At 44.2% G+C, this 16,876-nt stretch overlaps 1 protein-coding gene across 7 annotated transcripts in view; it reads left to right on the top strand.

Moving 5' to 3' along the window:
- Window positions 1-16,876, top strand: part of SH3PXD2A (SH3 and PX domains 2A) — a 351,487-nt gene that overhangs the window by 294,378 nt on the left and 40,233 nt on the right. For all 7 annotated transcript variants that reach the window (XM_069098879.1, XM_069098881.1, XM_069098880.1 and 4 more), the window contains one exon: window positions 13,308-13,421. In XM_069098879.1, the coding sequence (XP_068954980.1) occupies window positions 13,308-13,421 (114 nt within the window). The remainder of the gene's footprint in view (window positions 1-13,307; window positions 13,422-16,876) is intronic.

Genomic DNA, 16,876 nt, shown 5'->3' with positions numbered 1-16,876 from the left:
TCTCTCTCTCTCTCTCTCTCTCTCTCTCTCTCTCTCTCTCTCTCTCTCTCTCTCTCTCTCTCTCTCTCTCTCACACACACACACACACTTTTTAAAAATTCACAGATCTTAGATCAGGGGTGGGAAACCTGAGGCCTTAAGGCCACATGTGGCCTTATAAATCCTTAAGTACAGCCTTTTGACTGAATCCAAATGGAACCTGTGGCCTTAGGTTAAGAACCCTTGCCTTGATAGGAGCAAGAAATTCCAAGAGGAGGGATGGACAGAGGCATATAAAATACCCTATGGAGGGAATATGTATATTATAATGCATGTATTACATATATAATACATACACATACATGTATGTTCCTCCCATACAGGGTGACAGGATTAGTCAGAAAGTAAAGTGCATTAAAGAGAGTAATAGGAAATCAGTTGGGAAGGCTAGGTTGGACCCAAATTGCAAAGGGCTTTAGGTGCCAATTAGAGGAATTTGTATTGGAGCCAAGAGTCAAAACGGACCCACTGAAGCTTCATGAGCTGGGGATTGATATTGTCAGACATGTGCTTTAAGAGTATTCCTTTGGAGGCTAGGTAGAAAATGGATTGGAAAGAGAAGAGGATGGAGGTAGGGAGACCACTTAGCTATTGCAGTTGTCTAGGTGAGGGAGAGGTGTTGAGGGCTTGAGGCAGGGTGTGATACTGTACAAAGATGGTGTTGGTACTAGAAGCAATATAGGAATTAGAAGAAATGAGAGACCAAGGTGGGCTTTGGTGGTTAGAAAAGACTTCCTAGAGGAGGTGGATTTTGAGCTGGGCTTTGAAGGACAGATATTTTGAAAAAGAATGGATGGGGAAGTTAATGCCTGATTGTGTGTACCACACAGGATTATTGCAAAGATCAAATGAGACAGTTTGGGTAAAGGAAATCTTTAAGTGCTATGTAAATGTCAGACTTTTTATTATTAGGATTAATAGTCATATCCTGATTATAGTTATTAAGTGGTGGTCACAGAGGCAAGAACAGCAGCAGGGATGTATGGTGCATATAGTCCCTGCATGGTGAGGCTGGAGCCAAGGGTGCATGTGTAGGAACCATAGGAGATAAGACCAGGAAGGTAAGTCAGAGTCAGCTGATAGAGGGCCTTGAATGCCAGGTCAAAGGGTTTGGACTTGAGAGGGAATGGGTTGCCCTTAGTAGGCCTCTAGATCTCTAACATATCAGTTTGATCTATTGACCCTGGGAATAATTTGTTTGAGCCTGTCTTTCCCTTATAGCCACACAGAGGCTGAAACCATTCTTGACAAAGTATGAGCAAATGTGAACTCCTCAAGAGACACCTTCTCTTTTCTATCATTTCCCACTAGATGATGGCATCTTGAATTACAGCAGCTGAGCTATAAGATGATAGTACTTTCAGTTCCTTCCTCAGCCCCCAGAAATAGCCCCTAAACTCTACACATAAGAGTATGTACACACATGCATACGCATCCCTGTACCAAGTCATACATGCATACACATAGAGACATGTACCTCCTTGTGTTCACATGCAGACAGATATTCACACACGTATCATATATTTATATGTTAACTTAAAGATATGTGCTTGCCCATAATAAGCTCATAGCATCTGGAGGAAAAGCTACACCGCCATGTAATTAGCTGGGGAGTGGAGGTCGGGGGTGGGAATCCTGAACTAATGATCCCCATAACTGGTATGGGAGCTCCCTTGATTTATGGCTGTGAGTGACATTCTACCTCCCCTCCCCTTTGTCTGCTGAAATAGGTGACACTGATTGTATGCAGCGTGTGAGAGTGAGGGAGAAATCAAAGATGAATTCAGGTTTTCAGGGCCACTGAGAGAGAAAGATGGGGAATCAGGAGGAGGAGCAGGTTTGGGGTAAGATGCTAGGGCCATTTTTGGAAAAGCTGACAATGACCACAGTGAAGCTGAGCAGCGTTCTTTCCCCTACAGCTGCCTTCGTCTTTTCCTCCTCCTCTTCCTTCATTTCCTTTTCAGTCTCTGGGGGATATGCAGGATGAATGGAGAGCTCTGTTATGGACAGCTGGTCCCCTTCATCTCCTGGCATATCCAGAAGAGCTATAGGCACAAAATCACAGGATTATCAAATTGGAAGGGACCTCAATGACCACATAATCCAACTAACATGAAAAGGAATCCCCACCTAACCAGTGGACATCTAGCCTGTGCTTGAAGATCCCACCCCTACCTCCCCTTGGACACTTCTGATTATTTAGGAAGTTTTCCCAATGTCAGGCCTAAATTTATTTCTCTATCTTCTACCCACTGCTTTTGATTTTATCCTCTGGAGCCAATGGAACAAGAGTGCTCCTTTTTCCACATGATTGCATACTTTAACACAGATATTAGGTCACCCTGTGCCTTTTTCTTCTATAATCTAAACACTCCCAGTTCCTACAAATGACCCTTAAATAACATGGACCCAAGACCCATCCACTCACTTCCCCTCCTTTGGGATGTTCTCAGGTCATTCTTAAACCAGTATTTAGGAATTAAACACAATGCCTCACACATGGTCTGACAAGAACAGAGTACAATAGCATTCTCACCTCCTTATTCCTGGGTGCTCTGGATCTCAATGCAGCCCAGCATCCAATTAACTTTTTTTTTGATTGCCACATCATAATTACTTGCCAACAAATTAAGTTCACGTGTGGTCCACTAATACCTCCACCTTTTTTTCAGCCTCTTCCTTCCCTCTTATATTTGTAAAACAAATTGTTTCAACCCAGAGTAAGACTTAACATTTATCCCTATTAGAATTTTATTCAATCCAGCCCAGTGTTCTAGCTTGTCAAGATCTCTTTGGATTCAGACTCTATCGTTCAAGATATTAGCCGCCCTTCCCTAATAGGTTTTCTTTATTTTTAGGAGTCCAAAAAGCCCATTTAACTATACATGACACTGAAAAATGGTGCTGGTAGTTTGGGCCTGACATTGTTGTCCAGTGAGTGTAGATGCCTAACTTAAATCCTGTAGGGGTAACACAGTGCCTGCACAGGGGGAGTTTCCAGTTTAACTGGAAAGATAGGACAGATATAGGTGATAAACACTTAGAAATATCCACAGAGCACCTTGTAATAATTACAGTTCTTTACATATCAAATTTTATGAGCCAATCAGTACTGAAAGCCATAGGTATTTATATTTCATGTAAGAAAAAGCCTTAAAGGGAAAACCTCATGGCTTAACTGGATATAAACAGAGGGAAGTAAGGCCAATAAAAAAAAAGTATGAGGGCAGTCCTTCAGCCATCTTACATGGGAGCCAAGACTGACATCTCCAAAGCAGGATGGGGAAGGGGACAAAAAGGGATCCAACCAATGATACCACCAGAGAGCCTTGGGAATGATGTCTAGGACTTCTGGGTCCCTGCTCCAAGGGAGCTCAGGCAACTCTCAAGGCAGGGAGGCCTCTCTATCAGAACTGCTCAGTTGCTTTAAAGGGATTGGGAGCAGGTAGAGAGGAGAAGGAAAAAGTCTTTCCAAGGTGGGTCTGACTGGTTTCCTACCCCAGAGGTCACAGGTAGGAGTTGGCAATCAGTTAGGAAACTGGACCTTTCTAGCCTGGTCTGCTCCAAGTAGAGAAGTTTTCAAATGTGGGGGGCTCCAGAGAAAGGATAGAACAGAGGGGTGGGTAGGAAAGGTAGGTACTAAATAGGAGGAGGGTGTATCACTGAAGAATAACTTGTTGGTTAGACAGAGCCTAGGACAGAAAAAATAATAATAAACATGTTTTCTCAGTCTACAAGGAGCTCTTTACAGATTCTTTCACAAATGTATTATTTAATCCTTAAAATTGTTCCCATTATACAGATAAGAAAATCAAGATGGTATGTGAGCACTTAGAAAGGGAAGGTGATTGATTCCTAGGACTCACCATAAATTTACCAATAAAAAGTCCTGACAGACTAACTTCACTTCTTTTTATGATAAAAATGACTTAACTGGCACATTGAGGAAATGTTCATGGTACAGCTGGAATTCCATGTGGTATTTGACAAAATCTCTCATGCTGTATTTATAGATGAGATGGATAAATGTGGGCAGTGTGAGAATATAATTAAGTGGCTTCTCTGGCTTCCTTAAAATTCTAACTACAATCTCATCCATTACTAAAAAACCTTTCCTAATCCCTATTAATGCACTCTGTTGATAATTTCCTATTTATCCTCTATATAACTTATTCATACTTAGTTTTCTCTCTGTTTAGACTGAGGTCCTCAAGAACAAGAACAGTCTTTTGTTCTTCTCTGTAACTCCAGCATTTAGCACAGTGCCTGGCACATAGATGACATTTAATAAATGCTTATTGATTGACCAGTTTTTAGGCTGTCAGATGCCCAGACCCAAAGAGCCCTAATAAATGGATAATTGCAACCTGAAGGGAGGTGTCTAGTCTGCCACAGAGATCTGTCTGATTCTTCTCTTTGTCGTCAATTGTCATTTTCATCAATGACTTGGATGGGAACATTGCATATTGAATTTGCAGATGATATCAAATAAAAGGGTTAGGTAATCTCTTATTTACCAGAATTAGGATGGGATATTAGTTCTTGACAGGTTAAAAAGGGGGGTAAAATCCAACTGGAAGAAATTCAGCAGATATCAATGTGAAATCCAACACTTGGGGGTGGCTAGGTGGCACAGTGAACAGAGCACCGGCCCTGAAGTCAGGAGGACCTGAGTTCAAATTCAGACTCTGACATGTAACTAACTAGCCGCGTGACCTTGGGCAAATCACATAACCCCAATTGCCCTGCAAAAGAGCAAAAAAAAAATACAACACTCGATTTAACAAATGCAGAGTGGAAAAGAGGACTAGACAGTACTTTGTGTGTGGGGGAAAGATTTGGGGGTTTTAAATGACCATAAGGTCAATATGGGTCAACTGGGGGATGTGGCAATGATAGGATTAGAGCTTAAAGGAACCATAGGTGGCATCTTAGTATGCATTAATAGAAGTCTAGTGTCCAGAACAAAGATGGCACCCACATTTATGCATCTCATCTACAAATGCAATATGAGATATTTTGTCAAATACCACATGGAATTCTAGCTGTACTATGAACATTTCCTCAATTTGCCCGTTTAGTCATTTTTATCATAAAAAGAAATAAAGTTAGTCTGACGGGACTTGTTATTGGCAAATCCCAAGATTCAATCACCTCTACTTTCTAAGTGCTCGCATACCATTTTAATGTCCTTATCTCTATAGTAGGGACACTTGTTTATCTGGGCTCTGCACTGGTGAGAACACATCTGGACTACTACTTACAAAAGATGAAGATAAGCCAGAATGCATCCAGTAGGGAGGAATCAAAATGGTGAGGGGATCCAAAACCATATAAAAAGGAGAATCACTTGAATGAACTGGGGATATGTGGTCTGGGGAAGTATACATGAACACAAATCTTCCCATAGTTAAAGGGTTGTTATATGGAAGAGGGATCAGGCTTGTCTTGTGTGGCTTCGGAAAGCAGAAGTAGGAGAAATTGTGCCATCGTCAAAGAGATCCAACATTGAATGGACTGTCTTGTGAGGTACTAAACTTCTGTCTCTTAAGAGTGAAAGGCAATTGGAGCCACTAGGTGGCTCAGTAGATAGAGTGCCAGGTTGGGAATCAGGAAGACTCCTCTTACTCAGTTAAAATCCAACCAGAGGAACTTACTAGCTGTGTGACCTTGGGCAAGTCATTTGACCCTTTTTGCCTCGGTTTTCTCATCTGTAAAGTGAGCTAGAGAAGGAAATGGCCAGTCCAGTATATTTTTCAAGAAAACCCCAAATCAGGTCACCAAGGATCAGACGTGATTAAAAAATTAAAATTAAATTAAAATTTTATTTTTAATTAAATTTAAAAAATTAAATTAAAAAACTGAACCACAACAACTGCATAGTATATAGGACTTGGAATCAGAAAAACCTGGGTTCACACCCCAGCTCTATCAATGATAACTGTGTGAGCTTGAGGCTCGGTTTATCCATCTACACAATGAGGATGATGGTGCCTGTAAACACCTAACTTCTAGGGTTGTTGTGAAACTCCAGTGAGCCGTTGTACAGGACTTTTGTGAACTTTTAAAGTGCTGATCGTTATTAGGCATCACTGTTAAGGCCTCCATGTAGATGCTGGCTGGTCATATGTGAAGGCTTTCATGCAGAGGGCAGCAAGCTGACCCAGGTGATCTCTAAGGTCCCCCCCAGCTCTGACATTCTACAAGACCCAGATTAAGTGAAAACCCCAGGTCACAACAGCTACTACAATGGCAGAGCTGGGACCAGGTCCCAGGTGCACCGACTTCTTAGCTCAGTCTGTTTTTCTCTGTGCCACACTGCTTAACAAGTGAATGCATATTAATACAGGGAACGCTAGCGTCGAAGGGGCTGGGATTGGAAGTGCCCATCCTGGTAGAAGTTCCCGTCTAAACACAGACATGTTTGGTTTCTTTCCTGCCTACGGGGACTTCTGTATTACAACCAGTCACTCAACACATCATTATGAAACACCTTTGGTGTGCCTGGCCCCATAGTGGGCATTTGATGGAGGCAGGAGAAGATGGGGCATAGCTCCCTGGGAGTTCACAGTGTAGCTCTCCGTATTCCTGCAAGGAGACAAGTCCAGAGCCATCCTTGGTCCTGGTTCTCTCACTGTGTGGAAGTGAAGGGGCAGGGTGGAGCAAGCAGTGTTTTAGACCAAGAAGGGGAGGAGGGAATATGAGATATGGCAGATACAATGATTCTAGTTGAAGTGAGGCCAGTATTATAGGATTAGAAAGAAGACTGCCCATGCCAAAGAAGTGGAGGTCAAGGAGAAGGGAGAAGGTCTGGGGAAAAAATGGGGGATCCAAGTGGGAAAAGTATTTGAGGAGTCATGGAGTGCAAATTACCCTCATCTCTGCTTCCAGACTGAACTGGATTCAGACCATCTTAGAATTATGAAAGAGAGAGCTTTGGGACACAAACATGCTAGTTCTCTCCCCCAGTTCCACTGTCTAACTTAGAGCCCTTTTATCCAAAAGTTCTTCCTATCCAATCTGTCTCCCTCCTGATGTACGTGGACTTTGTTGGACCCCTACCTGTAACTGAGGATGAGTCTTTGTTGTGGACCCCAGATATGGAAGCAGGGCTGTCAGCTACTGGAGAATTTGGGGGCATTGTTAGAATCCAGTTAGGGATGTCCCTTCTCCACACCCTCAGCTACTTCTAGTCATTTATACTCTAGAGCTACTTATAGAGTTCATATAGTCAAATCCACATCTGTGTGGAATAATAACAATGATAATTATTATGACTATAATTAGCATTTATATAGCATTTTAAGGTTTGTAAAGCACTTTACAAATATCTCATTTTATCATCGGAACAATCTTGAGAGGTATAGGTGTCATTATTATCCCTCATTTTACAGATGAGGAAACTGAAGTAGATAGAGGATAATGACTTGGCCACAGTCACACCACTACTAAGTGTCTGAGGTCAGATTTGAACTCAGGTCTTCCTGACTCCCAGTCCAGGGCTCTATCCCTGTGCCACCTCACTATAGGAGAGGATTCATTCATTGAGTGAGGCCTTGTGCTAGATGAGACCTTTCAGGTCTCCAGCGGTCCTGAGAGTCTGTGATTTAATTAGTCAGCAGTCTTTATGACAGCCCTCTAACACTATGCTAGAAAGGTAAAATCATCTTTTCTCTAAAGGAATTCCATAGCCTAGTTGGAGAGACAGTCCCCCTCGCCCTCCACGTACACACAATAATATCAGGTAGGGTATGATAAGTGCCAAATTAGAGGCACAATCAGCAAAGACTGTAAGCATAATGCAGGGGAATAGATCCTTGTGCACCGAGATGATCAATAAAGGAGAGGGCCCTTGAACTAGACCCTGGGGTAAGTGACCATTCTTTAGGATTTAACTAGACTGAAGGGAGAAGGGTAGAGGGAGGACATTCTAGATTGAGAATGAGTGTGAACATGGAGCATTTGAGGAGAATAATAAGAATATAGAACAAGGATTCTTAACCTAGAGTTCTAGATTTCAGGAGGTCTGTGATGTTGGACGGGGGGAAAAATCACACCTTTATTTTCGCTAACCTCTATTAAAATTTGGCCTTTCCTTCAATCATTTAAAAATATCATTCTGAGAAGGGTTTCATGAGCTTCGTCAGACTGACAAAGAAGTCCATAATATAACAAAGATTGAGAACCCAGAGTCTCTGTCTTGTATGCATACAGCCTGGGGTTCTCCTGCCATTGTTGTAGGCCTAGGGGTGACCTAAAGGCTGGAGATGCTGTCAGCCCTGCGCTTTTACAAGGTTCCTGCCCTGACAATTCAATCAAGGCTGGGATGAGGAGGATCAAAGGTCAGGCAGCAAGGCTTCAGGATGCAGAAGCAGCTGTGTGGGGGATGGAAAGAAGGGAAATGCTGACTTGGAACTGGCCGAGAAGAAACCTGCCAATATGGGAATGTTACTTGTGTGAATGTGTCCATGTGCACACTTTAATAGATGCCAAATAATGCTGATACCTCACATTTGTGTTAACGTTTAGCAATTTTCAACAGGCTTTCTCATTTGCTTCTCACTTCACCCATTGGAGTTGGAGGTTAGACCAGGCCAGGAGAATTATTTACGTTTTACAGAAGAGAAAATTGAGGTCCAGAGAAGTCAAAGTGACTTTGCCAGGATTAGAGAGCCCACAGCTCCTTCCACTTTGCCTCTTTATCAGCCTAAGCCATTTAGAGAAAAGAAAAGCTCTCGTCTCATTCTAGGGGCATTTATTTGAAGCCTGGCCTAGTATGACTCTGCTCTTTGTCCCCCAAATAGGGCCTGCCTGTATCTTTTTCTAACACTTTTGGCTGTTGTCTGGTGATTTCCAATGCCTAGGATTTCCTACCAGCCTCCTGCTGATCTGAGAAACAGCAGCCCTTACTACTAACATGTAGAGATGGGCCCTTGTGGACCCACTTGGGGCATAGCAGGGCCCTAGGCATGTTCCAGATATTCCTTTTTCTGAAGGATGTAAGCCCAGACTTAATGCTCTCATTGAGGATGAGGATATCACTTGTTCTATGTTCCTTTGAGGGGCTAGAAGCAATTAGATGAGGTACCTGCCCCAGACCTCCCGCCTGTGGACAAAAGAATTAAAAACCTGAGGGGGATTGCCTTGTTTCGAGATTCTTGCTGCATCCTTTCTCTTCCCAACGAAGCCTTACCCTAGGCACCAGTTTTCTGAACCTAAGAGAGGTCCAAGATGGCACCCATGGAGCATAATAAGCCTAGCCCAAAGGGTTATTCTGAGACTTTGGGAGGTGGGTGAAAAATGGGAGTCCATGGAATTGCTACAGCTGGTTTGAAGGCAGTGGGAGCCTCAGCCAGTCTTGGCAGATAGCTCTGCATAATTCCCTGCAGATGTTGATGGAGGAGGGTTTCAGGAATGAGTTGGGAGAGAGTCCATGTCTGTGTCTGTGTGGGCGGGAGGCTGGGCTGGTGGGGGAGGAATAGACTGTGCCTTATGCTGGTCCAGGGCAACTTCAACTCTTGGCGGTATTTCTCTTTCATATTCTTGCTTGAATGTGTCATTTTCCCAACACCTCACTCTGTCAGATAAGCCAGGAGTGAAGAAGGGAGGAAGCAGGGTAATGGCCCTCACTGAGTTCCCTCCTCACAGGCTTGTCAGTAAACAGAGAGGGCCCTGCCTAATGGTGACTGGTAGAGAGCCAGCTCCCCTTCCCCAATTTTAAGCACTGACTGGTGGGGTCTACGGAGCAGTGTGAGGTAAGGAAGCCAGCCAGGGGAGAGTAGCCTTTGGGACCCAACTCCTAGTCAGAGCTGGTCTAGGAAATTCATAACTGAAGTCCTTAGTTCACACAATAAGACGTCAGAACTGGAAGGAATCTGACAGAACATCATACAGATGAGGAAACAGTCCCAGAGAGGGGGGACCTCACTTTCCCAAAGCCACACAGTCAGTGACAGAGCTGGGATTAGAACCCAAGGCTCCTGATGCCTACCCCAGTATTCTTTTTCTTCCATATTGTGAATCCTTTGCAGAGTTGAAATCAGGTGCTGTGAAGCTTCCCCAGAAGTTGGAAATTCCCAGGAAATAAACCAAGGCTCCCTGTTGCCCCATTCATGGGCTTCATCCATATAAGCATCTGACATAGAGCAGCAGTGATGGAAAGGGGAGGGGGGCCATGCCCTGAGGAAAGGTTGATTTCTGCCCAGTAACACCTCTAGATTAGAATTTCATTGTGTCTTACCTCGTAGGACAACCCCAAAGTCAAATTCTGCCTGTGATATCATGGAGAGAACCTTGTGCTGGGAGTTAGGAGCCCTCGGTCCTGGTCCTGATTCTGTGGCATCCTAGCTAGGTGACCCTGAGCAAGATACTTCCTTTGTTTTGGTCTCAGTTACCTCACCTGAAAATGACTGGGCAGTACTAGATTGAGGATTCTTAACCAGGGGTCCACAGATCCTCCCAAGGGATCTGTAGACAGATTTCAGGGGGTTTATTAACTTACTTTTTTTTTTTGAGGGAAATTGAGGTTAAATGACTTGCCCAAGGTGACCCGGCTAGATTTTTGTGTTAATTGTCTGAGGCTGGATTTGAACTCAGGTCCTCCTAATTCCAGGGCTGGTGCTCTATTCACTGTGCCACCTAGCCACCCAGGCTTTATGAACTTAGATGGGAAAAAAAATACATCTCCATTTTCACTAACCTTTTGGTTTCCTTCCTAATCGTATGTATTGTGTTTTATGCATTTAAAAAGACTATTTTGAAAAAGGTCCATAGACTCCACCAGATTGCCAAAGGGATTCATAACACATGCATGTGCATACACACACACACAACATACACACACACACAAATAAGGTCCATTCCTTAAAGTTCTTCTCTGACTTTTTTTGGTTCTGTTATCTTCATTATTTTCACAACCACCACATGGGGTAGGACTAGGGAGGGGAGAGAAGGTTCTGGACAAGAGAAGACCTAGAGAAGGTGAACATTATCTCTCAAGGAGTGTGGCAAGTTAGCAAGATAGCTGAAACAGCCTCAAAATCCCCAACTCTCCCAATCCATTCCTTGACATAACTGTGAAACTGAGTCCCAAGACACCATCTTAAAGACCTTGGGACACAAAAACCCTCCCATTGAGAAATGGTTCTGACACAGGGCCTACAGCTCCAAGTGGGAGGTCAACGCATAAGAGATATATGCTATTTAATATGTATTCCTGGTGGGAACTCTGACTTTTAACCCACAAAGACCTTGTTGGAGCCGTAACTAAGTGGTGAAAGCAACATTCATGGCTAACACAACCCAGGCTCTGGGGAAAGCCACATGGCCTGATTTCTGGTTTTTAAAGAACATCTTCCATTTATAATATTCTTTAAAGCTTACTAAGTGCATTCCTCACAACAACCTTGGAAGGTAAGTATCAGCATTGTACTACCCAGTTATACAGCAAGTCTTTTAGAGATGAGGGAGATATGCCCACGAACACAGAGCTAGCATCAGAGCTTTGGTTTGTGACCAGGTCTCTCCTGACTGTTCCATTGCATCATGCTGCTTGCCATAGTAGACACAGATATTTTGGTTATGTGTGGGAGGCCCATCCTTGGAGCAAAGGAGAGGTTCAGGTTCCAAATATCCTATTTCAAGGAGGGAAAAAGCCACAGCTGGTCTATTAGGAACCCCTAAATGTTTTTGCTCCCCTTATCTCTCCACAAGCAGTCACAAAATACTCATTGAAATCCTTGTTGGTCTCCTTTCTCCTGCCCCCAGTCATGGCTCCAAGAGCATCTGATTTCCAGCTCTTCCCAAATCTGCTTCTGCCGTTCTCTGCAACTCTCTCTCTTCCCATGTGTTCTCCATATTGCTCCTTAAAAATTGGAGCTGTGAATGAGGAGCTGTTCTCAGCAACTTGGCTGAGGGCCGGCCTGCTGTGGCCGCTGCCATCGGTGGACGTCACAGCAGGAAAATCTGCCTTCTGGTGTGGAGGGGAGGGGTATTACTTTCTTACTAAATTTAAACTCCTGGGTGGTGAGTGACTGAAGGGGCTAGTTCCAGATTTCTGTTGGGCCAGAGAATATTTGCCCAAATAGGAATGGTTCACCAGGAACTAGTGTCAGTCAGGAGTAGGAAAAAAGAAGTCTCCACAGATAGTTCTGGGATTGATTTCCCATTCTCAGCTCTTCTCCCAAGTCCCCCCTGCCCATCACCCTCTCAGTGTTAGACCCATTCTGACTGAAGCCACTTTACCTGCTTATAATGTGCTCTTTCTCCCACCCCACTGTGATTAAAATCCATCCATCCTTCAAGCTGAAGGACAAGGACTATCTCTTCCAAAAAACTTTCCTTGACCATCCAAGCCCACACGAATCTCTCTGTCCTCTGAGCTCCTACAGAACTTACAATTAAGTACTTGGTTATATGCTATTATATATTTTCTATCCTGATTCGTACATTTATAACTGAGTGAGTATAAGCAAAACACTGAGCATATCTGGGCCTTAGTTTCCTCAACTGTCCAATAAGAGGATTGGACTCCAAGGCTCCTTCTGACTCTAAATCTGTGATCCTAGATGAGTTCCAAGCCCTTGTCCAGTCTAGCCCATTTGTTCAACAAAACATAGCCATTCTCTATCACTTCCCAACTGTTCATTCTAGCTCATGTCCACCTCCTCCAGGAAACCTTCCTAGATTCACTCCAGGCTGGATACATTCCAAGTGCTGGCTCCCTCAACACACTTGGATAATTACCATAGAATAAAAACCTCTTTAATTCAGGCTTTCTCAGTTGGATTCAACAGGGTTGTTATAAGGATGATGTTTTGTAAACTGCAAGGCACTCCATAAATGCAAATTATCATTATTATTCCAAAATTTCTTGAAAAGGACCCTGTACCTAATTGGGAGAGGGTCTGTATTTTTGTTTGCATTGTGATCTGGACTTGTGATTTCATAATTTAGAAAACTGAAGTGTGGAAGCTGTCTCTACTGATCCAAATAGGCTTTGGTTTTTTAACTTGGTGGTCTTAGAGTTGCCTGGGATCCAGAGAAATTCATCAGCCTGCCCAGAGGTAGCGTGGGCTCCTCTTATCTTCCTGACTCTAAGACCAACCCTGTCTACTGCGCTGCTGTGGTGTCTCTCCTGTCTGTAGCTCATTGTCTAAATCCCAGCTTTGTTGGCCCCTGTTCCCTCCTCTCTCACTGTCTCTTCCCTAGCTGTTATTGTGTGAGCTGTGACCCTCATGATTTTGGCTTCTCCCATGTCATTCCTGCAGGTTGGTGGTTTGTGAGCACATCTGAAGAACAAGGTTGGGTCCCAGCCACATACCTGGAATCCCAGAATGGTACTCGGGATGACTCAGAGATCAACACCTCCAAAGCTGGGGAAGGTAAGACAAGGGTGGGAGAAGGAAGGGGTGAGGAATGGGCCTATCCATGAGGGCTTGAGTCCTCAGGAATTGGTGACAACTTTATCAGAAGAAACTGAACTTGGTGTCTCATTGACCAGTCTCATTCTTCAGTATAGAAAGGCAGCCAAGATTTCAGCCTAACTCTTTGCTGAATGAAGCCAATCTGAATCTATCTGCTGGCTAAGGCCCCATTGAAAGAAAATGAGGGGTGGCTAGGTGGTGCAGTGAAGAGAGCACCAGCCCCAGAGTCAGGAGGACCTGAGTTCAAATCTGGCCTCAGACACTTAACACAAAAACTAGCCATGTGGCCTTGGGCAAGTCACTTAACCCCAATTGTCCTTACTTCCCCCCCCCCCAAAAAAAAGAAAGAAAGAAAAGGAGCCATTTCTGTGTGCCTCCCCCACCTATAACCCACTATTACACTGGGGCAGTTGTTCAGGTCCCTATGCAAAGAACAGGGGCATACCAAAAACCTCATATGGGCATCATACTGAGGTTGCTTCCCTCTCCTTCCTTTGGCTCTTGAATCACTGAGCACTCAGGTCAAGGAGGAATTGCAGACCCATTTCCTCATTTCCCCTTTCCTACTCCTTCTGTTCCTCTGTTCTTCTTTCAAACTTTTACCAATTTCTGTCTTTCCTGACCAACCTCCACATGCCCTCAGTACCATCTCCTTCTTACATGTCCCCGAACTATCCAACAGGCTTTAGAGTGGAGATCCTTTGAGATCCCATGGTCACTACCACATGTATGGATGAGGGAGATGACCCTAAAGCTGTCTTCCATGACCTCACCCTCCCCACAGGCCTCGTACCATCTCTTTCAACATCTTCTCCCTTTATTCTTTCCTACCTGGTCTGATCTTCCTCCAATATTTTTTTCTTCTACTCTTCTTCTTCTTCCTCTTTGTTGGAAACCATGCCCTCATCGAACTTCCCAGCTGGTGAACCTCACACCCTCCCCTTTGAATTCCTGTGAAATTCACATTACTCCACAGTGGCTATAAACCAGAGCCAGACACTCCTTCTTTGCATGGCTTCCTTGTTTCCCCTAATGCTAGAACCAACAGATCCTGAGAAGGGAATCCAAGAGAATGTTCTTTTTACTCTGGTGCTGCCTGCCTGCCACATGGGCAACTGCTGGGTATGTGGGCAAGAGAGTGTGTTCATGTGTGTGTGTGTGTGTGTGTATTGGTGTGTGTGTCTTGTATGTGCGTGCACACATGTGCTTTTTGTTTTGAATTAGTTTTGCTTTGCTTGGAAGCATCTGGCATGAACCATCATGGAAAGGCCAGATACAAAGGCAGCCAACCGGCCTAGATGAGGCTTTTCTTGGTCTACTCTGGGAACTTCATGTTTAGTAAAATTATAGCTTCTTGGTTTAACTTTGGCTGGTTGAGATCTAGACCTAAAGAAGGCTTTGTCTGGATCTTTCTTCTTCAGTTTCAAAGAGATTCTTCCATACAATTTGGTCCTACCCTGACCAACTTCTCATTCCAACTTGGGGTTTTCACAGAGAATTCCTATTGGGACCCAATAAACCTTTTATCTGAGAGAGCCTGCAACAGTGGGGTCATTCCTCCACCCTCAGCTCCCAGCTGGGCCCCTGCTCCTAATGACTTCCAAATGGCCCATGTCTTGACAACGGGAAAAACTTTTTCGGACAAACGATATAGTCCAGATGAGAGAGTCTGAGATGAAGATGGAGATGTGCCATTGAGGGCCCCTTCCTAGGACTGTTCTGTACCAACGGTTTCTTCTAGTAGAAAGGTTACAGAGCTAGGGAGTGGCCCAACTCCTGGACCAATGAAAGTGGTCTATAAACCTCAACTCCAACTTTTGGGTTTTTTTTAGATTTCTTATTCATCTTTCTCTAAATGTCGGTTAGAGGGTGGGCCCCTTGCAGCCTTTCATTCTCCCACCCTTCCTCCCAATGTAAAACTCTTTGTTTGTTCTCCTGACCTAACTTCCCCAGACTCTGAATCCTGGAGATTCAGCTTCCAGGAATGGGGCAGGCTCAGGAAGGTGATGCATGCTCAGGCTCATGGGGCATCTTTTTCCCAGGGCTCTCTCTTGGTGCTGGCCCTGCCCACATCTTCCTGCTCCCAGTGCTGGTGGTTATGAATCACTGAGCTGTCTATGGTCTCACTTTTGCACCAGTGTCTTGCTCCTGTTGGCTTCCTCAAGGACCTTTCTCTAACCTTTCCCTAAGGATACAGGAGAACCCGCTCATTATTATTCAGGTTGAAACAATATCCCTGGCTAGCAGTACTACCCCACATAACGAAAACCCACCTTATCAGTCAAACAAATCTTTAATGAACAGCTGCCACCTGTACATCCCTTTAGGGAAGAGAGAAGAAAAGGACTCAGCCCCTATCCTTAGAGCCAACAGTCTACTTGGGCAGATATGACTAATATACAAAGCAATTAGAAAACAACATCAGGATAGTGTTTTGCTTAGTGCCAGATGAGTGGTATGGCTAGTAAAGATTGTAAGAGGTCTGGGGGAAGGATTGTCTAGGATTCATCAGGAACGATTTCAAGGAGATGGAGGGGTGACTAGGTGGTGCAGTGAATAGAGCACTGGCCCTGGAGTCAGGAGGACCTGAGTTCAAATCTGGCCTCAGACACTTGACACACTTACTAGCCATGTGACCTTGGGCAAGTCACTTAACCCCAATTGCCCTCCAAAAAGCAAAAAAAAAAAAAAAGGAAATGGAACATCAGCAGGGTCTTGAAGGATTGGGGAGTAGGAACTGGATCAGCAGAGTAGGCGGAAGATAGCATTTAAGACATGGGGTGTAAATGAAGCCACTCAGATGGCACAGTCAGAGGGTGAAACTGCCCGGGATGAAGCAGAGATTTTGTTTTAGATAGGAGTTGGGGAGAGAAAATTAAACAGATCACATAGGGCCCAGTTTGGGCAGGCCTTGTATACCAAGAAGAAGGATCGATGGGGGAAAGGAATAGGTAAACTTTCTAGATTCTTGAGAAGAAGGCAGCATGATGAAAGCAGTGATTAAGGAAGATTAGTCTGGTGGAATTTGTGGGTCTGATATAATGTGAAGAGACTAGCAGGTAGATCCAGTGTCCAGGTGTGTGTGGGTGTGTGACAGAGACAGAGACAGGTATGACCCTAAAGTGGCCAGCATCATATCACATTGAATGAGATATAGGAACTTGGTAGTTGTGCCTTTCGCTGCATCTGCTAACCAAGCTTGAAGAATTCACAGATTCCAGGGTAAGAACCCGAGTCTGAGGAACCCCGAGTCTGAGCACCCCTCCATTTTGTAGAGAAGGAAACTATTTACCCAAGGTCATAGGACTGGTTTGTGGTAAAGTCAAGACTAGCTTGCAGGCCATCTGACCCTTGGGTCCAGTGCATCTTTCACTAGTAAAGGCCTGACCAAATAGATCTTGCCCAGGGTAGAC

This window comes from Petaurus breviceps, unplaced genomic scaffold (assembly GCF_028583685.1).
Source record: "Petaurus breviceps papuanus isolate PSGF00001 unplaced genomic scaffold, PetGlider_PUasm1.0 37, whole genome shotgun sequence".
Lineage (NCBI taxonomy): Eukaryota > Metazoa > Chordata > Mammalia > Diprotodontia > Petauridae > Petaurus > Petaurus breviceps.
The sequence above is the reverse complement of the archived record's forward strand: the minus strand, read 5'-3'. Positions and strand labels throughout refer to the sequence as shown.